Here is a 16,014-nt window from a genome sequence, read left to right as displayed (position 1 = left end):
TGCACAGTATAATTAGGCGCCCCTAGGTTGAGGCGAATTAGCCCCTATGCGGCTGACTAGGTGCCTAGTCCTAGCGCATACTACAACCATGACTTTTAATATATTAAAAATATATTTTATATTCGTGATTCACACAATAATTTACCGTGGATATTGGATTTATACTGAAACTAATGACTATTTACACTTTTTTTTAAAGGTTGAATCTCCTATGATTCGTGAGACGGTCGGGTCAAGATGGTAATGTAATATTTATGACAAATATGTGATATTTTTAAAGAAAATGTAATACTTTTAAGTATTAAATCAAAATATAATATTTAGGGGTCGGAAAATTCTCATGGGAGAAAAATATAATACTTATAAGAAAAAGGAGTTAATTCCAGCAATGGTCCTCCGACTATGTTGATTTTTCAAAATTAGTCCCCGACTTTTAATTTGGACAATTTAGGTCCCTTGACTTTCAAATTCTTTCCAATGTTGGTCCTTTCGTCAAATTTTGATCAAATTGAGGTCAAATGAAGGGGTAAAATTGTCCGTTCACATGTTTAGTGTATTATTACTCGTATTTCTCCTATCCTATACGATGTATATATGAATATAATCTTAGTCGAAGTCTCAATCAAAGCCATATAATCTCATTCGATGTCTCTTCAACTGATATTATATTCATATATATAGCATATAAGACAGAAGAAGTACGAGTATACAAGTGAACGGACAATTTTACCCCTTCATTTGATCTCAATTTAACCAAAATTTGATGAAAGGACCAACATTGGAAAGAATTTGAAAGTCAAGGGACCTAAATTGTCCAAATTAAAAGTCGGGGACTAATTTTGGAAAATCAACATAGTCGGAGGACCATTGTTGGAATTAACTCTAAGAAAAAGTATGATACTTTTGATGAAAATGTAATAATTTTAAATCAAAATATAATATTTAGGGTTGAATAGTCAGTTATACGAAAAAGTGTAATATTAATCAGAAATAAATTAGTTAATTGTTACTTATGACTGAAAGTGTACTACTAATTAGAAATAAATTGATTAATTATTACTTACAATGGAAAATGTAATACTTATGAGAAAAGCTATAATATTAATCATAGATAAATCGATTGTAACTTATGCGTGAAAATGTAATATCAATGAGAAAAAATATAATACTTTTGTGGGAAAATGTAATATACTTTTAAATCAAAATGTAATATTTAAGGATTAAAAAATTACTTATGATGAAAATTGTAATAATTATGAGGAATAGACCCATCTCACGTATGAGGAACCGACCCGTCTCACGGATCCTGGTCTCATATAGGGGTAGGAATAGGACAGGCCCCTGGTAAGGGCCTATGTCCAGGCCTAATTAAAGCCTAGTTAGGCCTAGCTCGTTTAGTAGCAATCATTATTGCATGGACCATGGTCTACATAGCTGTGTGGACCATAAATAAAAAGTATATTTTTAATATATTAAAAGTATATTATTTTTGTACATAAAGTACATTATTTTAGAGTACATTATTTAAGTACTGAAATTACATTATTTTATATATACTATGAGATAATGTACCTTCAGTACAAACATAATGTACTTTTAGTATAATACAAATGTACTTTATATTTATGGTCCACAGAGCTATGTGGACCATGGTCCACACAATAATTTGCCGGGTGAAAGGCTAGGCTTGAGCTAATTTCAAAAGCCTATTAATGTAAACATGCCAGACTTATGTATACTAGGCTCGGCCTTCAGGCCTACAGCTTGGCCAATATATATATAGGATGGATGACGATGATTTATTCTCATTCCCCATATAGAACACCATTATGACGAGATCACAAACACAAACACAAACACAAGCACATGACACATCTAACAACTTTCATTAATTTAAATGAGTCAACTTTTGATATAACATACTCCGTAATTGATTTACACGGTCAAGGGGTAAGAAGACTCCAAAATTAAAGGAGTCCTCTGTTGCGGCAATTGGGATGCAAAAAAAAAAAACTTCGTATATTATTATTGTGGGAAAGGATGACTTTAGACGCTAGTTTTATTTCAATCCAGTAAACTAAAGTGCGTATATGAGAAGAAATGTTCTTTATTAAAGCCACTTTTATAAAGTTGTCTTTAAGCTAGCCTTAGCTTTCTTTTTATTTTGTCAATTAAGTGGCATCATTTCCAAGTAATCGGGTCCTAATCATGTTGGCATCCGAAGACTACGGGTCTTGTGAGTCTTTTTGGTCTTTGGGTTGCCTTAGGGGTATTACTAATGGGGTCCTAATCAAGTTTGCATCAGAAGACTACTATACGGGTCTTGCGAGTCTTTTTGGTCTTTGGGTGGCTTTAGGGATGTTAGCGAACATAGTTTTCGATAAATTACTCGTGTTTGTGTTAGGTATAAGCGTTGGGTTATGTTTGTTTATTAAGGTAAAATAATATAAATGAACAAAATTTAGAGCTCAATTAATAAACGAACAAAATCAGAATATTTGTAAGCTCGTTTGCTAAGAGCTCGTAAATAAGCTCGTTTGTGTTCATTCAATAATGTTCATGAACAAGCTCATTTAGTGCTCTTTTAATAATGTTTATCATGAACAAGCTCATTTAGTGCTCCTCTAATAATATTTATATATGCTTAAATGCTCGTTCATGATAAACATTATTAAAGGAACATGTACTAAATGAGTTTCTCTGCTAACATTATTAATATATGAGTAAACAATTTGTGTGTGCGCGCGCGCAATAGTTATACCTTGTAACCGGATCCACCTTGCAAGGTAGGTAGACCCGAGCCCACATAATAATTTGCTCTGTGTGTGTGTGTGTTTTTTTTTTTTAAGACTTGGTATTTTTTTATACTTAATTGTATTATTTTTATAGTCGTTATGTTTGATTACTGTACTTGAACATAAACTATTTATTGTTTACGAACGAACTATGATCATTAACATGTGCATGCGTTTATTTATTTAGCTTGCATGAACGTGTACACAAACTTAACGTGCGTTAACGTAAATGTTCACAAACGTTAACAAACATGTTCATGAACGTGTTCATTAATGTTAACGAATATGTTCGCAAAAGTTAACAAACATGTTTATATATGAATGTGCTCGTTAACATTAACAAACACTAATGAGCGTGCGCTGCTTAACAAATGAACATAAACATGATTTTCAAAAACCTTAACAAACGAACATGATGAACAACATTTGTTCGTTCATGTTCATTTTGTTAACTGCCCTTGTTAGCCTTATCATTTCAATGTGAAGATTCTGATATGCAAATCTCTTTATGGACACTAGGAATTGATTTTTCCGCGTAAGATCAATTTTGAAGAGTTATTATGATTTACTCATTCACGATCTTGTACAATGACAAAAATATCAATATCTAGTGCACTTGCCTTCAATTATATTCATCAAATCTCACCTCATCATACTCACTATTGCAAAAATAATAATGATAAATAAATAAATAAATAAAAATGAAGAAATACCGAAAGCTATATTTTATAGTTTAAGGCTACTATTTAATTCACAAGTTATGTGAAATAAATTATATAGAAGAGTTTGTACGTAAACTCAAGAAAACTTGGTGAAAGATCCTTACAGTGAAACAATTGAATAACTGAATAACGAACACAATTGCTGGGTGAAATAGTTGTTGAAGGATTATCATTATTGGAGTTAAGCAAGTAGCAAATGATCGGACTAGTGACTAATCTTTGTGAAAGACTTTCACTTGTATTTTGTACAAATAATATTACTATTATTTGTACCAAATACAATTGAAAGTCTGGAAAATCTCCTACCTTATAGTAGTTAGATCGAGTTTTTATACTAGTTTAGAAAATTCCTTACCTACGACACCTTTATCGCATTCTCCTGATGAAATATACAGTAAATTTTATCACGAGAACACGACAAGTGTGGAGTAGGTAGGGAATTTTCCAAACTATATAAAAACTCGATCATAGAAACTCTTAATCTACTATCATTTACTTTATATTCTATAAATTGTAACTAATCACATGCACTATATCACATTTATTTTTTAAAAAAACATTTCTAAAGCTACTGACTCTGTTACAATGCAATATCTGTTCATAACTACTTTCTCAACCTACTGAAGCACAAAGAGTCAATAATCATCTCTACTGAGGCTCGAACACATCCCATTCTACATGGGAATGTAACTAGGTGTCACTAGCTTTAACAACATTATTTTCAATGACCCAACATCCCTAGCGGTCTCACACACACACACTCTCTCTCTCTCTCTCTCACTCACATATATCATGTTTTTACTTTTTAATAAGTTGTCTTTTTTTAATTATTTATTTTTCTTTTGAAATACTACAATAATATTTCAATTAAATTTTGGTTAATTAATCAAATTAATTGATTGTGCACCCCTAATAATATGTGTAAACAATTGATTATTAAAATGATAATATAAGGTATTTATAAATCATGTTTTTTTTTGAAAAAAAAACATGATTTATAAATACCTCATATAATACTTTAGTTCTTTTCGACGTATACGGTATATCAAAAATCTTGATTCTAGATGAGACATGCGTATTATGATATTAAATATCTAGTTCACAATTTAAAAAAAAAAAAAATCATAACAAGTTAAACATTAAGTATTGTAATAAAAAAAAAAATCATAACAAGTTAAACATTAAGTATTGTAATTATTTCAATAGTAGACATCTAAATCTAATCTAAAAACTATTAAGTGCGTGCAAATGAAAGTTGTATCATTCATTAAAACTATTAAGTGCGTGCAAATGAAAGTTGTATCATTCATTTATGTATGTTTTTCGTTACTTTTTTGTTTTATACATTATACTATAATAATTGTACCATACAATATTTTGGTAAAAAAATACTCATATCGTTATAATTTCCATTATCTTTTCTAACTAATGTTCTCATGCACATGAATTCACTATATATTTTCTTATCTTCTTCAACAGTAGTAATATATATACATTACATATTCGAGTACTACATAAGTTATTTCCTAAAATATAAACATCAAATTTATAAAATTGATTTAAATTATTATTATTATACAATAATATAAATAAGTCTAAAATTTTAAAATAGAGTACTAATATTAGACATTAATTTTTACGCCTCGTGCATACAAAAATACTAGTCCATCTAATATAACTCATCAATTAAAATGAGTCAACTTGGAATGTTATTTATTTGCACCGTCAAGAGGTGTAAGAAGACCCCAAAAGCAGTCTTCTGTTGCTGCAATTGGGACACGCACAAAACAAGTTTTGAAGATGAAAAGTGTGTAAAGGAGAATATGAAAAAGTGTGTAGCTTAACTAGTAAGATTAATTTAGGTGGGAGGGAGGCAAAAATTTTGAAAGGTAATTTTTTTTTTTAGTATTATATAAAATTATTTTTAGAAAATTGGGGTAGGATGGAGAGGGGCAGGCCCCCACTGTATACGTGTGCCTCCACCCTTGAATATATTGGTCCTGTTTGGTAAATAATTAGCTTATCATCCAATTTTAACTTTTTTTTTTTGAAGGTAAACGTAGCTATTCCATTAATTCATAACATAAAATGTTTACATCAATGATCAATGAAATGGTAAACTATTCTTTACAGTCAGACATAGAAACAACTTTTCTAACTATGCTATAGAAAACTTGAATCGCAAACTGTTTCATAACTATGAAGCTATGTTCCTTCGGGGAGCTTAAAGCCTCATCAAAGATGTCTTCGTCATCATTCTTTTTTGCTCACCCAGGATAAGATCAACACTTATCGAAACCAAACTAAACGATTTATGCTAATTAAAATGAAAAGCTCGTGAAAGCAACGAGAGGAAAAATGCTCGTGAAACTAACGAGAGGAAAACACAATAATAGAGAAATAAAAAGTGGGTAAAGTCAAAGTAGTGTTAGGAGTTCAAGACTACCAACACAAACCCCAATACCTACCTACTATTATTTTATTCAAAGGGAGAGAAAACGGAAGAAGAAGATCTATGGCGGTGGTCGGAGGCGGACGGAGCTGCGACGGTGGTCGGGGCGAAAGAAGAGCGAGAGCAAACATAGAAGGTGACCAAAACCGCTGGCTCAAAGGTCGCCAATTTTGACTTATTTGACCGCTATTAGTTGGTTGATTTGATAAAAAATTCAATATATGCGTTTGGTTAATAAGCATTTTGTAACTCTAAAATACTAAAATTCAGAAGGTTACTCTAAGCCGCTTTTTCAATTAGCTTTTTATGAAAAGAAATTATATCAAACAGCTAATTTACCAAACACCTTTTTACAATCAGCTAATGTTATCTAACTAACCATACATTTGTGTGATATCAAACAGCTAATTGAAATGTAGAGCAGTAAAAGACACAAAGAACAACATATTTTTTTACGCAATTTGGAGTAATCACTCCTACATCTGCAAAGTTCCGAACTCGATAAAGGTCTAATCCAATCCACTATCACTCTTCCAAGCACATATTACAAAATGGTGGGTTAAAGATAGTACCAAGAATCCACCAAATTCATGTAAGACCCATTCTGATGAAACCTTGACTGGCTGAATTGGCGTCGCTCAACTCCACCATTGACTTGAGGCTCCCTCCCCTCTTGTGAGTTGTCACAGTGCCCCACAATCGTCTTGAATTAAGATGAAAATCACAAGTCTTTAATTACAAATTCAAACTCCAAAATTTAGACAAAACTAGTGAGTAGTGATATAAGTTGAAGATATGGGTTTCAAAAAAAAAAAGTTAAAGATATGTTTAGATTGAATGTATGCATTCCCTTTTTCTCTCACTGGAAATCCTGTAACCGCCTAGTTAGCATAATTCTGTTAATAGAATGTCTTTTTCTATTATTGAGACTTTTTCTAAAACCTTTATGTGGGAATTCTTCAATGCCACACTCATGTAATGCGGAGTAATATTTATTCATGAAACTGATTGAATAGTCATAATAAACTAGGTTAAGATCGATGACAATTTGATGAGCATGTTATTTTTTTTTTGAGAATGCGAAATTACGATACAATATTAATCGAATAATGAGTTTAAACCATCCATGTAAGAGCAACTTAGTTATCTTAAACTTGACCTAGTCAAGACAACAACACAAATGCACAATATTCGACAATAAGAAAGACTTTCATATCTAAATATTATTCAATAAATTTGTTTTATTCCCTCACTTTCCTTTGTATTTTTTGTTGTATTGCGGAAACATTTTCTTCAGCACCATGTAAATATAAACTACCAAATACCAACAATATTTCATTTCATCTTGGCCAAAAGGGTCAGTTGTTATGACTTATTTAGCACACAAGCCATCATCACCAATTTCTAATCCACAACAAATATTCTAATTATTACGTACTAGGTAATTAAGAAGTTGGCATGCCTACAATTTTACACAGAAAAATCCAACATTACAACAATCTAACACTTTCAAACAAGATTAGATTCTTCTGCACTTCTACTCAACATGCCAAACAAACTTAATAATCCAACTATATATGAGCCCTCGTAGGAGGCAGCTGAAAGAGAAAGTGTGTAGTAGGCGAAGTTGATAATACTAGCCATCATACTCCCCCTGAGAGAACACTGGAACCACTTCATTTCCACCAAATTTTCTTCCATTCAATTTTTGCTGAGCTTAATTAGTAGAACCTTCAATATCTGTGTACTCCAAAATGAAATCACTTATTAGTTTAACTCAGACTCAGAAGGGGAGGGAGGAGGGGGGAGAATGCAATCCAACCAAAATGAAAAAAAAAAACAATACACCTTTTAATGTTTAGGCATCACGAAGAGACAAACTACACTAGGAGCTTATACAAACCTTTCCAACGTACTCTAGGTGTAGGTTCACCATCAGGCCGTGGACTTAAAAAATTGCAGAATACTCCAATTTGTAGTTGTAACCCAAAAACACAAAGATTGAGAGAGAGAGAGAGAGAAACTGGCATAACAGGGAGAGCTCCCCAGCTGGAATAAACAAGAATATCAAAAACTTCATTGCATAACTGTATTACAATTTAGAAAATTGCAGATAGAATACCTGTCCAGGTGCCAAAGTCAACATGTTCGGAAATATTCCAGGAATGGTTGGTGCAGTCTCGGGAATTTGACCTATATACAACATCTCAGAAGAATAAAAATGAGGATACCTTACTACATTCCTTGATGATAATAACCATCTAACACATTAGCTATGTTTCCATTTTCCATTGAAAGGTGATAGTGTCAGAAATTTTGTACTTCCTTATTAACATCCGAAAAATTATTAACAGTCCCGGCAATCTGACTTATATAGGACATCTCAGAAGAATAAAAAATGAGGATACCTTACTAAATTCCTTGATGATAATGAACATCTAACACATTAGCTATGTTTCCAGTTTCCATTGAAAGGTGATAGCGTCAGAAATTTTGTACTTCTTATTGACATCTGAAAAATTAATTCTGACAACTAAAATTTCAAAGTGAATAGTTCATAATTATGCAAAATATATACGTATTCGGAAAAATAATTGAAATGCTACCAAACAAGCAATTTCTGGTTGAAGATGACGAGACCTTTATTGTCTTCCTTGTACAAAAAGCCTACAGAGGTCAGCTCACGCCCCAGTGTAAGCAGAATGGGGCTACTAGCCCAAAATTGCCTTCTTAGAACATAAGATATTGACATACAAAAAAGACAACAAAGCAAAAACCCCAAACCCTCTCAGTTCAGAATTATTTCACCGAGTAAACAATCAAATTAAAAACTAACAGCTGATCTAGGGACAAACACTCTGTTTTGGTGCCAAGCTGCCAATTAAAGAACCAAGGACTCTTACTGAAACCAAACCATGAATTTTTATAAGAATTTTCCACAGTACGTCCAAAGATGAAGAACAATAGCAGCTATAAAAATTATTTATTGCTATTACAATGATAAATTAAAAAGTTGCAATTAACACTAGGAATTGGTGAATTTCTATACATATAGGTGTTCGTATGATAAGTACCAATTGTACCATATATGAATAATCTCTATTCCCTCAGCATTGTGACAAGCATAGAAAACAGATTTTGATCAAATTTCTCACATGTAATATGGATATCCATTATTATTTCAACTACCTCCATCCCATCATGTACACATTCAAGTACAAATAATTGAATAAATCATTGCTTCCATACTTCATGCTTAAAAAAAAAATTCCAAAGCATATATTCAACATTGCTTACATGTACCTAACTTCAAAATGATTCTTAGCATAATATTCAAGAGTTTTTTTTTTTTTTTTGCCAATTTGATGGCATAGCCATCTAAATAAATACACAAAACTTTAACTTCAGGAATAAAAAGTTAAGTACCTTTGAACTAGACCTTCTTTTCCTGGAGCCATTATCCCCATCATCAAAGCCAGCTACATCATTCTCACCACTCAGCTGGGTATGTAGTGCAAGCTGGGTCACATCACTTCCACTAGCTAGGGTCCATCGACACTATAAATATAAACGTGTTCAAGACTTTTGTCATAATAGACGAAGCAGTGATATGCATACACGTATTCAAGACTTTTGTCAAGCACTTAATTAAGCCCCATATATAACTTAAACAGATGCTAGTCAAGGACTTGTGCCCCATGCTTATCACGAATACTAAATATATAAAATGTTCAAGCTCAAGCCATATCGTGGTGCACCAACTAACATTCATTCTTGTCCTCCGTTTAGTCAGAACCGCTGTCAAGTAAAGAAAAGCTTTATCTGGAAGAACACAAACCCATCTTATAACTTCAATACAAGCCAATTAACAAGTTAAGATAGAAGGACAGGAATCTTTAAATGCATGTGCATGGATGTGTGTGTAGGTAAATTAAGAAGAGTAGAAATGAAGACTTCAATCCAAATCCTGATCTCAAACATAGTAGTTTTTGCTTTCCACCAAATAGAAATAATCAGTTCTACTAACAATCCATTAGAAGAATACTTACTGACCACTTGCCACTACCATAAGGACTATAGTTAACATCACCATCTGAGCACTCAACCCTAAACCCAATATAGAAGAATATTTTCACGATTTCTTGTGCCATATCAGCCCATGTTTGAGCACTCAACCCTAAACATGCAAAAATATCATGTCATGTATACTTGTCAAGAAAGATCATCCTACATCTGTATATTAGTTAGGTAATCCAATAAGTGTTGTGGAATTACATTTAGTAACGTAGGTTTGAAATACAAAATGATGGTTTAGTATGAACTTACCTTGAATAGTGTAAAAATTTATGGATTCCGAAATTCAAGACCAAACAACTGGCATAAAGTGATCTCAGGGGAAAAATTAGGGAAATCCCTTTCTTTGGATAGCATCACAGAAACTTGTTGCATAGTTGGCCGACATTGAGGATTGGAATTCATACAAGAGACTCCTATCTTTGCAAGCAACACAAGTTGTTGTGCATCGTGTCTTTTTGGAGTTGAGAGTCGAGGGTCCAACAAATCCATCAGAAGCATTCCAGCAGTTGCTGAGAGTGAGGATGAAGAAATGTATGTAACAAGGTCACCAGGATGTTTCCCCATAAGCACTTCTAGTGTTACCACACCAAAGCTATACACATCACATTTGCAGTTTACCTCTGCAGTGTAAGCAAACTCTGCAAATAAATTCCTAATATATTAGATCATATATAAAGTCAAAAGGAAAAGATCATAGAAAAACAAGAAAGAATATAATAGTGTGGACCTGGAGCTATGTATCCCATTGTTCCAGCAAATGCAGTCCAATTTGACGAATCAGGACTCAAAAATCTCGCTGTCCCGAAATTAGACACATGAGCTTCATGCTCAGAATCAAACAAAATATTGTTGCTTGATATGTCCGATGAATAATAGGAGGTAAACAATCATGGTGCATGTATGATAAAGCTTTAGCCACAGCTTTAACAACGTTTATCCTTTCCAACCATCCCAACTCCAGTGCTTTCTCATCATCACTCAAACTTTGTGCTAGACTCCCCCCTTGTAAATACTCATAAATCAAGAATGAATGTCTATTATGTGCACAAAAGCCGTAGAACTTCACAATATTCCGATGCCTCAAATTTGTTAATGTGCTTATCTCATTTGAAAAACTTCTAAGATCATGCCAGCTAATTTCATCATCTTCCAGGCCTTACATATGAAACTTCTTTATGGCAACAATCTGACCACTAGGTAACTCAAGCCCTAAACACGCTTCCATGCCCTCCTACACCAATGCAATAACTATGTGGGTAATCCATCAGGTTGAAACATGAGCCTCTGCAGTAAAAAAGGTCAGTTTGTTAAGAGAATGTACAGTATAGCCATTTGAGTATGACCAATTTGTGATCTTCTCGCATTAATTTGTGATCCCTACTGATCTGAAGAAAGCACATGCATAAGGGTAAAGCAAGCTTCATTTTCAATCACCAGGTATATATGATAGGAGAGTAAAGAAGTTGACCAGTACCCATATATGGATTTGCTACCATTTGTTTCTGATCGATCTACGTACTGGTTCCAAGATTTCCTACTTCCTTATGCATCCTCATGTTAAAACCACATACACTGTTTCGAACTGCAATGTCCAGTAAATAGCCATAGTTTTAGACAAAAGCAACAAATGTAGGAAGCTAAGCCCTATATATAACTCAAATAGATGCTAGTCAAATAGATAGGGATAAAATGACAGTTTAGTATGAACTTACCTTGAATAGTGTAAAAATTATGGATTTGGAAATTCAAGATCAAACAACTGGCTTAAGGTGATATCAGGGGAGAAATTGGGAAAATCCCTTTCCTTGGATAGCAACATAGAAACTTGTTGCATAGTTGGCCGATATTGTGGATTGGAATTCATACAAGATACTGCTATCTTTGCTACCAACACGAGTTGTTGTGTGACATTTCTTTTTGGAGTAGGTAGTCGAGGATCTAACAGATCCTTAAAAAGCATGCCATCAATTGCTGAAAATGAGGATGAAGAAAGGCATGTAATGAGGTCTCCAGGATGTTTCCCCATAATCACTTCAAGTGTTACCACACCAAAGCTATACACATCACATTTGCAGTTTACCTCTGCAGTGTAAGCAAACTCTGCAAATAAATACCAAATATATTAGAGCATATCTAAGGTCAAAAGGGAAAGAGAATAACAAGAGAAAAAAATATAAATGGTGCAGACCTGGAGCTGTATATCCCATGGTTCCAGCAATTGAAGTCCAATTTGATGAATCAAAGCTCAAAAATCTTGCTGCCCCGAAATCGGATACATGAGCTTCATGCTCAGAATCGAACAGAATATTGTTGCTTGATATGTCCCGATGAATGATAGGAGGTAAACAATCATGGTGCATGTACGATAAAGCTTTAGCCACAGCTTTGACCACATTTATCCTTTCCAACCATCCCACCTGCAGTGCTTTCTCATCATCACTCAAAATTTGTGCTAGACTCCCCCCTTGTAAATACTCATAAATCAAGAATGAATGTCTATTGTGAGCACAAAAGCCATAGAGCTTCACAATATTTCGATGCCTCAAATTTGTTAATGTGCTTATCTCATTTGAAAAACTTCTGAGATCATGCCAGCTTTCATCATCTTGCACGCCTAATGTATGAAACTTCTTCACGGCAACTATCTGACCACAAGGAAGCTCAGCCCTAAACACACTCCCATGCCCTCCTACACCAATGCAATAACTAGAGTCGAAGTTCCCTGTTGCTTCAATTATGCTTTCATATGTCATCTTTCCATCAAAGCTCCATATTGTGAACAAATCTTTATTAGTAAAATCTCTTTGCTCCTCCCTTGTATTTCTCATCTTTCGTTGAAAAATAACAAAAATGATAATAACCATGGTAAATAGAAACAGACTTCCCAAGACTATTGACATGATCACCACCAAATTTATATTTAAGCCATCATCACTTTGACTTTGCAGGGAGCAAGGCATTAAGCCAGAATGATTGCCACATAAACCTATATTATTACTCAAGGCAGAATATGGAGCTTGTAAAAATGCTTTGGTGTTAGGAATAGGACCTTCCAACCGATTGTAAGATATATCAACAGAAACTAAAGCTACACATTGAACAATGCTTGATGGGATGGAGCCTGACAGATTATTGTGTGATAAGTCCAATGTCTGTAAGTTTGTTAATCCTCCAACTTGTGGTGGTATCTGAGTAGAGAGCATGTTGTGATTGAGATCAAGATTTTCAAGGGATTTCAAGCTTAGTATATCAAGAGGAATCTTGCCCACAAGCATATTTATGCTCAAATTCAGTGTAATTAGGCGTTGACATCTTCCAATTTGTGGGGGAATTGAGTCAACAAACTTATTAGAAGCTAAGTTTAGCTCTGAAAGCAAAGATAGTTGTCCAAGTTCTAGTGGTATGTTGCCAGTAAGTTTGTTATTATCTAACTTCAGCACATATAACTTGCTCAACTTTCCCAAACTTGTGGGAATCTTTCCAACCAATTGATTTGACGAGAGATCAAGATACTGCAGTAGAGGTGCATTGCCGAGATCAAGTGGGATATTTCCAAGAATTTTATTGCCAGCTATCTTCAATGCAGTAAGATTTGGACAAAGAGCCCATTTTGATGACAATCGACCGTAAAAGTTATTGTAACTCAAATCTATATAATCTAGGTTCGGATATATCCCAAAATCTTTTGATATGTCTCCGTAAAGCTCATTACTTTCTAGCCTGAGCCTGTAAAGGGTTGTACAATACTTCAGGCTTTTAGGAATCTTTCCACTAAATTCGTTGTATGCAACAGATACATTTTCAAGTGACTGGCCAAGACACAAATTCTCTGGCAAAGAACCAGTGAGATGATTATCGAAAACTTGAAATGTGATTAAATGAGTGAAATTATCAAAACTGCGTGGAATTTGGCCATTGAGATTATTTGAATACAACCATAATTTTTGAAGAGATTTCAATTTTCCAAACTCCTCAGGGATGGATCCATAGAGTTTATTTTCAGATAAACCTAAGTTTGTCAACTTTGACAAGTTTCCCATTTCTAAAGGGATATTGCCAAAAATTTGATTTTGGTCAAGATAAATGATTGTCAAATTCCTCAAGTTTCCAATTGAGGTCGGAATTTGACCAATGAGTTTGTCTGACCGGAAATTTATCTCGGTAAGTGAAATTAATGACCCAATTTCCAGTGGAATTTGACCCATGAGAGCATTTGATGATAGATCACACACAACAAGAGATTTTAACAATCCAAGTTCTTGTGAGATATGGCCTGAGATATGGCCTGATAGATTGTTGGTGTAGAGAAACAAGAATTTTAAATTTTGCAAGTTCCCAAGTGAGATAGGAATTTGACCATTAAGGCTATTTGAACTCAAAAATAACCCTTGAAGAGATGTCAATTTTCCTAACTCCTTAGGAATGGATCCATATAGTTGATTTCCCCATAATGATAAATTTACCAACATTGACAAGTTCCCTATTTCTGGAGGGATGTGGCCCATGAGAGCATTTGATGAAAGAGAACACACTACAAGAGATTTTAACAATCCAAGTTCTTGAGGGATATGGCCCGATAGATTGTTGGTGTAAAGAGACAAGAATTTTAAATTTTGCAAGTTCCCAAGTGAGATAGGAATTTGACCATTAAGGTTATTTGAATACAAAAATAACCCTTGAAGAGATGCCAATTTTCCTAACTCCTTAGGAATGGATCCATAGAGTTGATTTCCCCATAGAGATAAATTTACCAACATTGACAAGTTCCCTATTTCCGGAGGAATTTGGCCCGTGAGAGTGTTTGATGAAAGAGAACACACTACAAGAGATTTTAACAATCCAAGTTCTTGAGGGATATGACCTGATAGATTGTTGGTGTAAAGGGACAAGATTTTTAAATTTTGCAAGTTCCCAAGTGAGATAGGAATTTGGCCATTAAGATTATTTGAATACAACCATAACCTTTGAAGAGATGTCAATTTTCCTAACTCCCTAGGAATGGACCCATAGAGTCGATTTTCAGCTAGAGATAAATGTACCAACATTGACAAGGTCCCTATTTCTGGAGGGATCTTACTTGAAAGATTGTTGACGCCAAGATACAACCATTTTAAGTTTTTCAAGTTCCCAATTGAAGTAGGAATTGGACCAATAAGAGAGTTATCATACAATCCCAACTCCACAATTGATACTAACAATCCAATTTCTTGAGGGATATGACCGAATAATTGATTACTGCCGAGATCCAAGGTCGTTAAATTTTGCAAATTGGACATTTCTTCAATAAAAGAAATGTTACCATGGAAAGCGTTGACAGACAAATCAATAATTTCTAAAGAGGACATGGATGAAAAGTTTAGGCCCCTGAGCGTACCTCGTAAACCATAGCCAGTAAGGTTCAAGGATGTAATGCTTCCATCAACGTTGCAGTTAATTCCAGTCCAATTGCAGTGGCTGCCACCAACAACCCATGATGACAATAGTTTTTGACTTGTGAGGTCAAGGCTGGACTTCCATGTCAACAAAGAAGCCACTTCCAATTCATTTGCTTCTCGCAAATTCTTTGGAAGCAATAATGAATGGGTGTTTGTAGTGTTGAAATGGGAAGCTGAAATTGGATGAAAGGCAAAAAGGTATATAATAAGCAAGAGAAGTGTTATATTTTCGGGATTTGCCATAAAGGATTGATGACACAAAGTACAAATGGTGCAAATAGTTGTATTGGGTGCGTGGAAATGGAGCAAACATATGGGAGTATATATAGATTTTGTTTTTATATACTGTATCGGATTGGATTTATGATGCAACACTAATGACAATTCTCTATTTTATTTTATTTTATTTTTTATTGGAAAAATGTATGTTTTGGGGCGATAAGAGAAACTTATAACCGGAGGAAACTAAGGTTCATACAACAACAATCAAGCATTACAACATGTACAAAAATACATTTTTTCAGGATAAATTT

The 16,014-nt window shown here is 33.9% G+C and overlaps 1 protein-coding gene across 9 annotated transcripts; it reads right to left on the bottom strand.

Moving 5' to 3' along the window:
* Window positions 1–7,279: 7,279 nt before the first annotated feature.
* Window positions 7,280–15,762, bottom strand: LOC115999694 (probable leucine-rich repeat receptor-like protein kinase At1g35710). 9 transcript variants are annotated; one of them, XM_031239571.1, is made up of 12 exons: window positions 12,235–15,762; window positions 11,759–12,146; window positions 11,521–11,628; window positions 10,774–11,330; window positions 10,296–10,684; window positions 10,019–10,146; window positions 9,396–9,527; window positions 8,610–8,698; window positions 8,378–8,481; window positions 8,092–8,162; window positions 7,873–8,018; window positions 7,280–7,709 (listed from the first exon to the last, which is right to left on the bottom strand). In XM_031239571.1, exons 1-2 carry the CDS (start codon window positions 15,722–15,724, stop codon window positions 11,776–11,778), a joined length of 3,861 nt encoding a protein of 1,286 aa, XP_031095431.1. In that variant the 5' UTR covers window positions 15,725–15,762; the 3' UTR covers window positions 7,280–7,709; window positions 7,873–8,018; window positions 8,092–8,162; window positions 8,378–8,481; window positions 8,610–8,698; window positions 9,396–9,527; window positions 10,019–10,146; window positions 10,296–10,684; window positions 10,774–11,330; window positions 11,521–11,628; window positions 11,759–11,775. The 9 variants fall into 9 exon arrangements, with proteins under 9 accessions (XP_031095431.1, XP_031095432.1, XP_031095435.1 ...); XM_031239572.1 differs by having other exon boundaries at window positions 10,023–10,146; XM_031239575.1 differs by having other exon boundaries at window positions 9,396–10,146; window positions 12,235–13,875; window positions 15,421–15,762.
* Window positions 15,763–16,014: the final 252 nt, after the last annotated feature.

Source organism: Ipomoea triloba, chromosome 12 (assembly GCF_003576645.1).
Source record: "Ipomoea triloba cultivar NCNSP0323 chromosome 12, ASM357664v1".
Lineage (NCBI taxonomy): Eukaryota > Viridiplantae > Streptophyta > Magnoliopsida > Solanales > Convolvulaceae > Ipomoea > Ipomoea triloba.
This window is presented reverse-complemented; position numbering and strand designations above follow the sequence as displayed.

Bases quoted from the DNA above. Each gene is read 5' to 3' on its own strand.
- LOC115999694 (XM_031239569.1), bottom strand. From the start codon at position 15,724: ATGGCAAATCCCGAAAATATAACACTTCTCTTGCTTATTATATACCTT. The intron at 12,147-12,234 runs GTCTGCACCATT...ATTTATTTGCAG, and splicing joins CATGGGATATACAGCTCCAG to AGTTTGCTTACACTGCAGAG.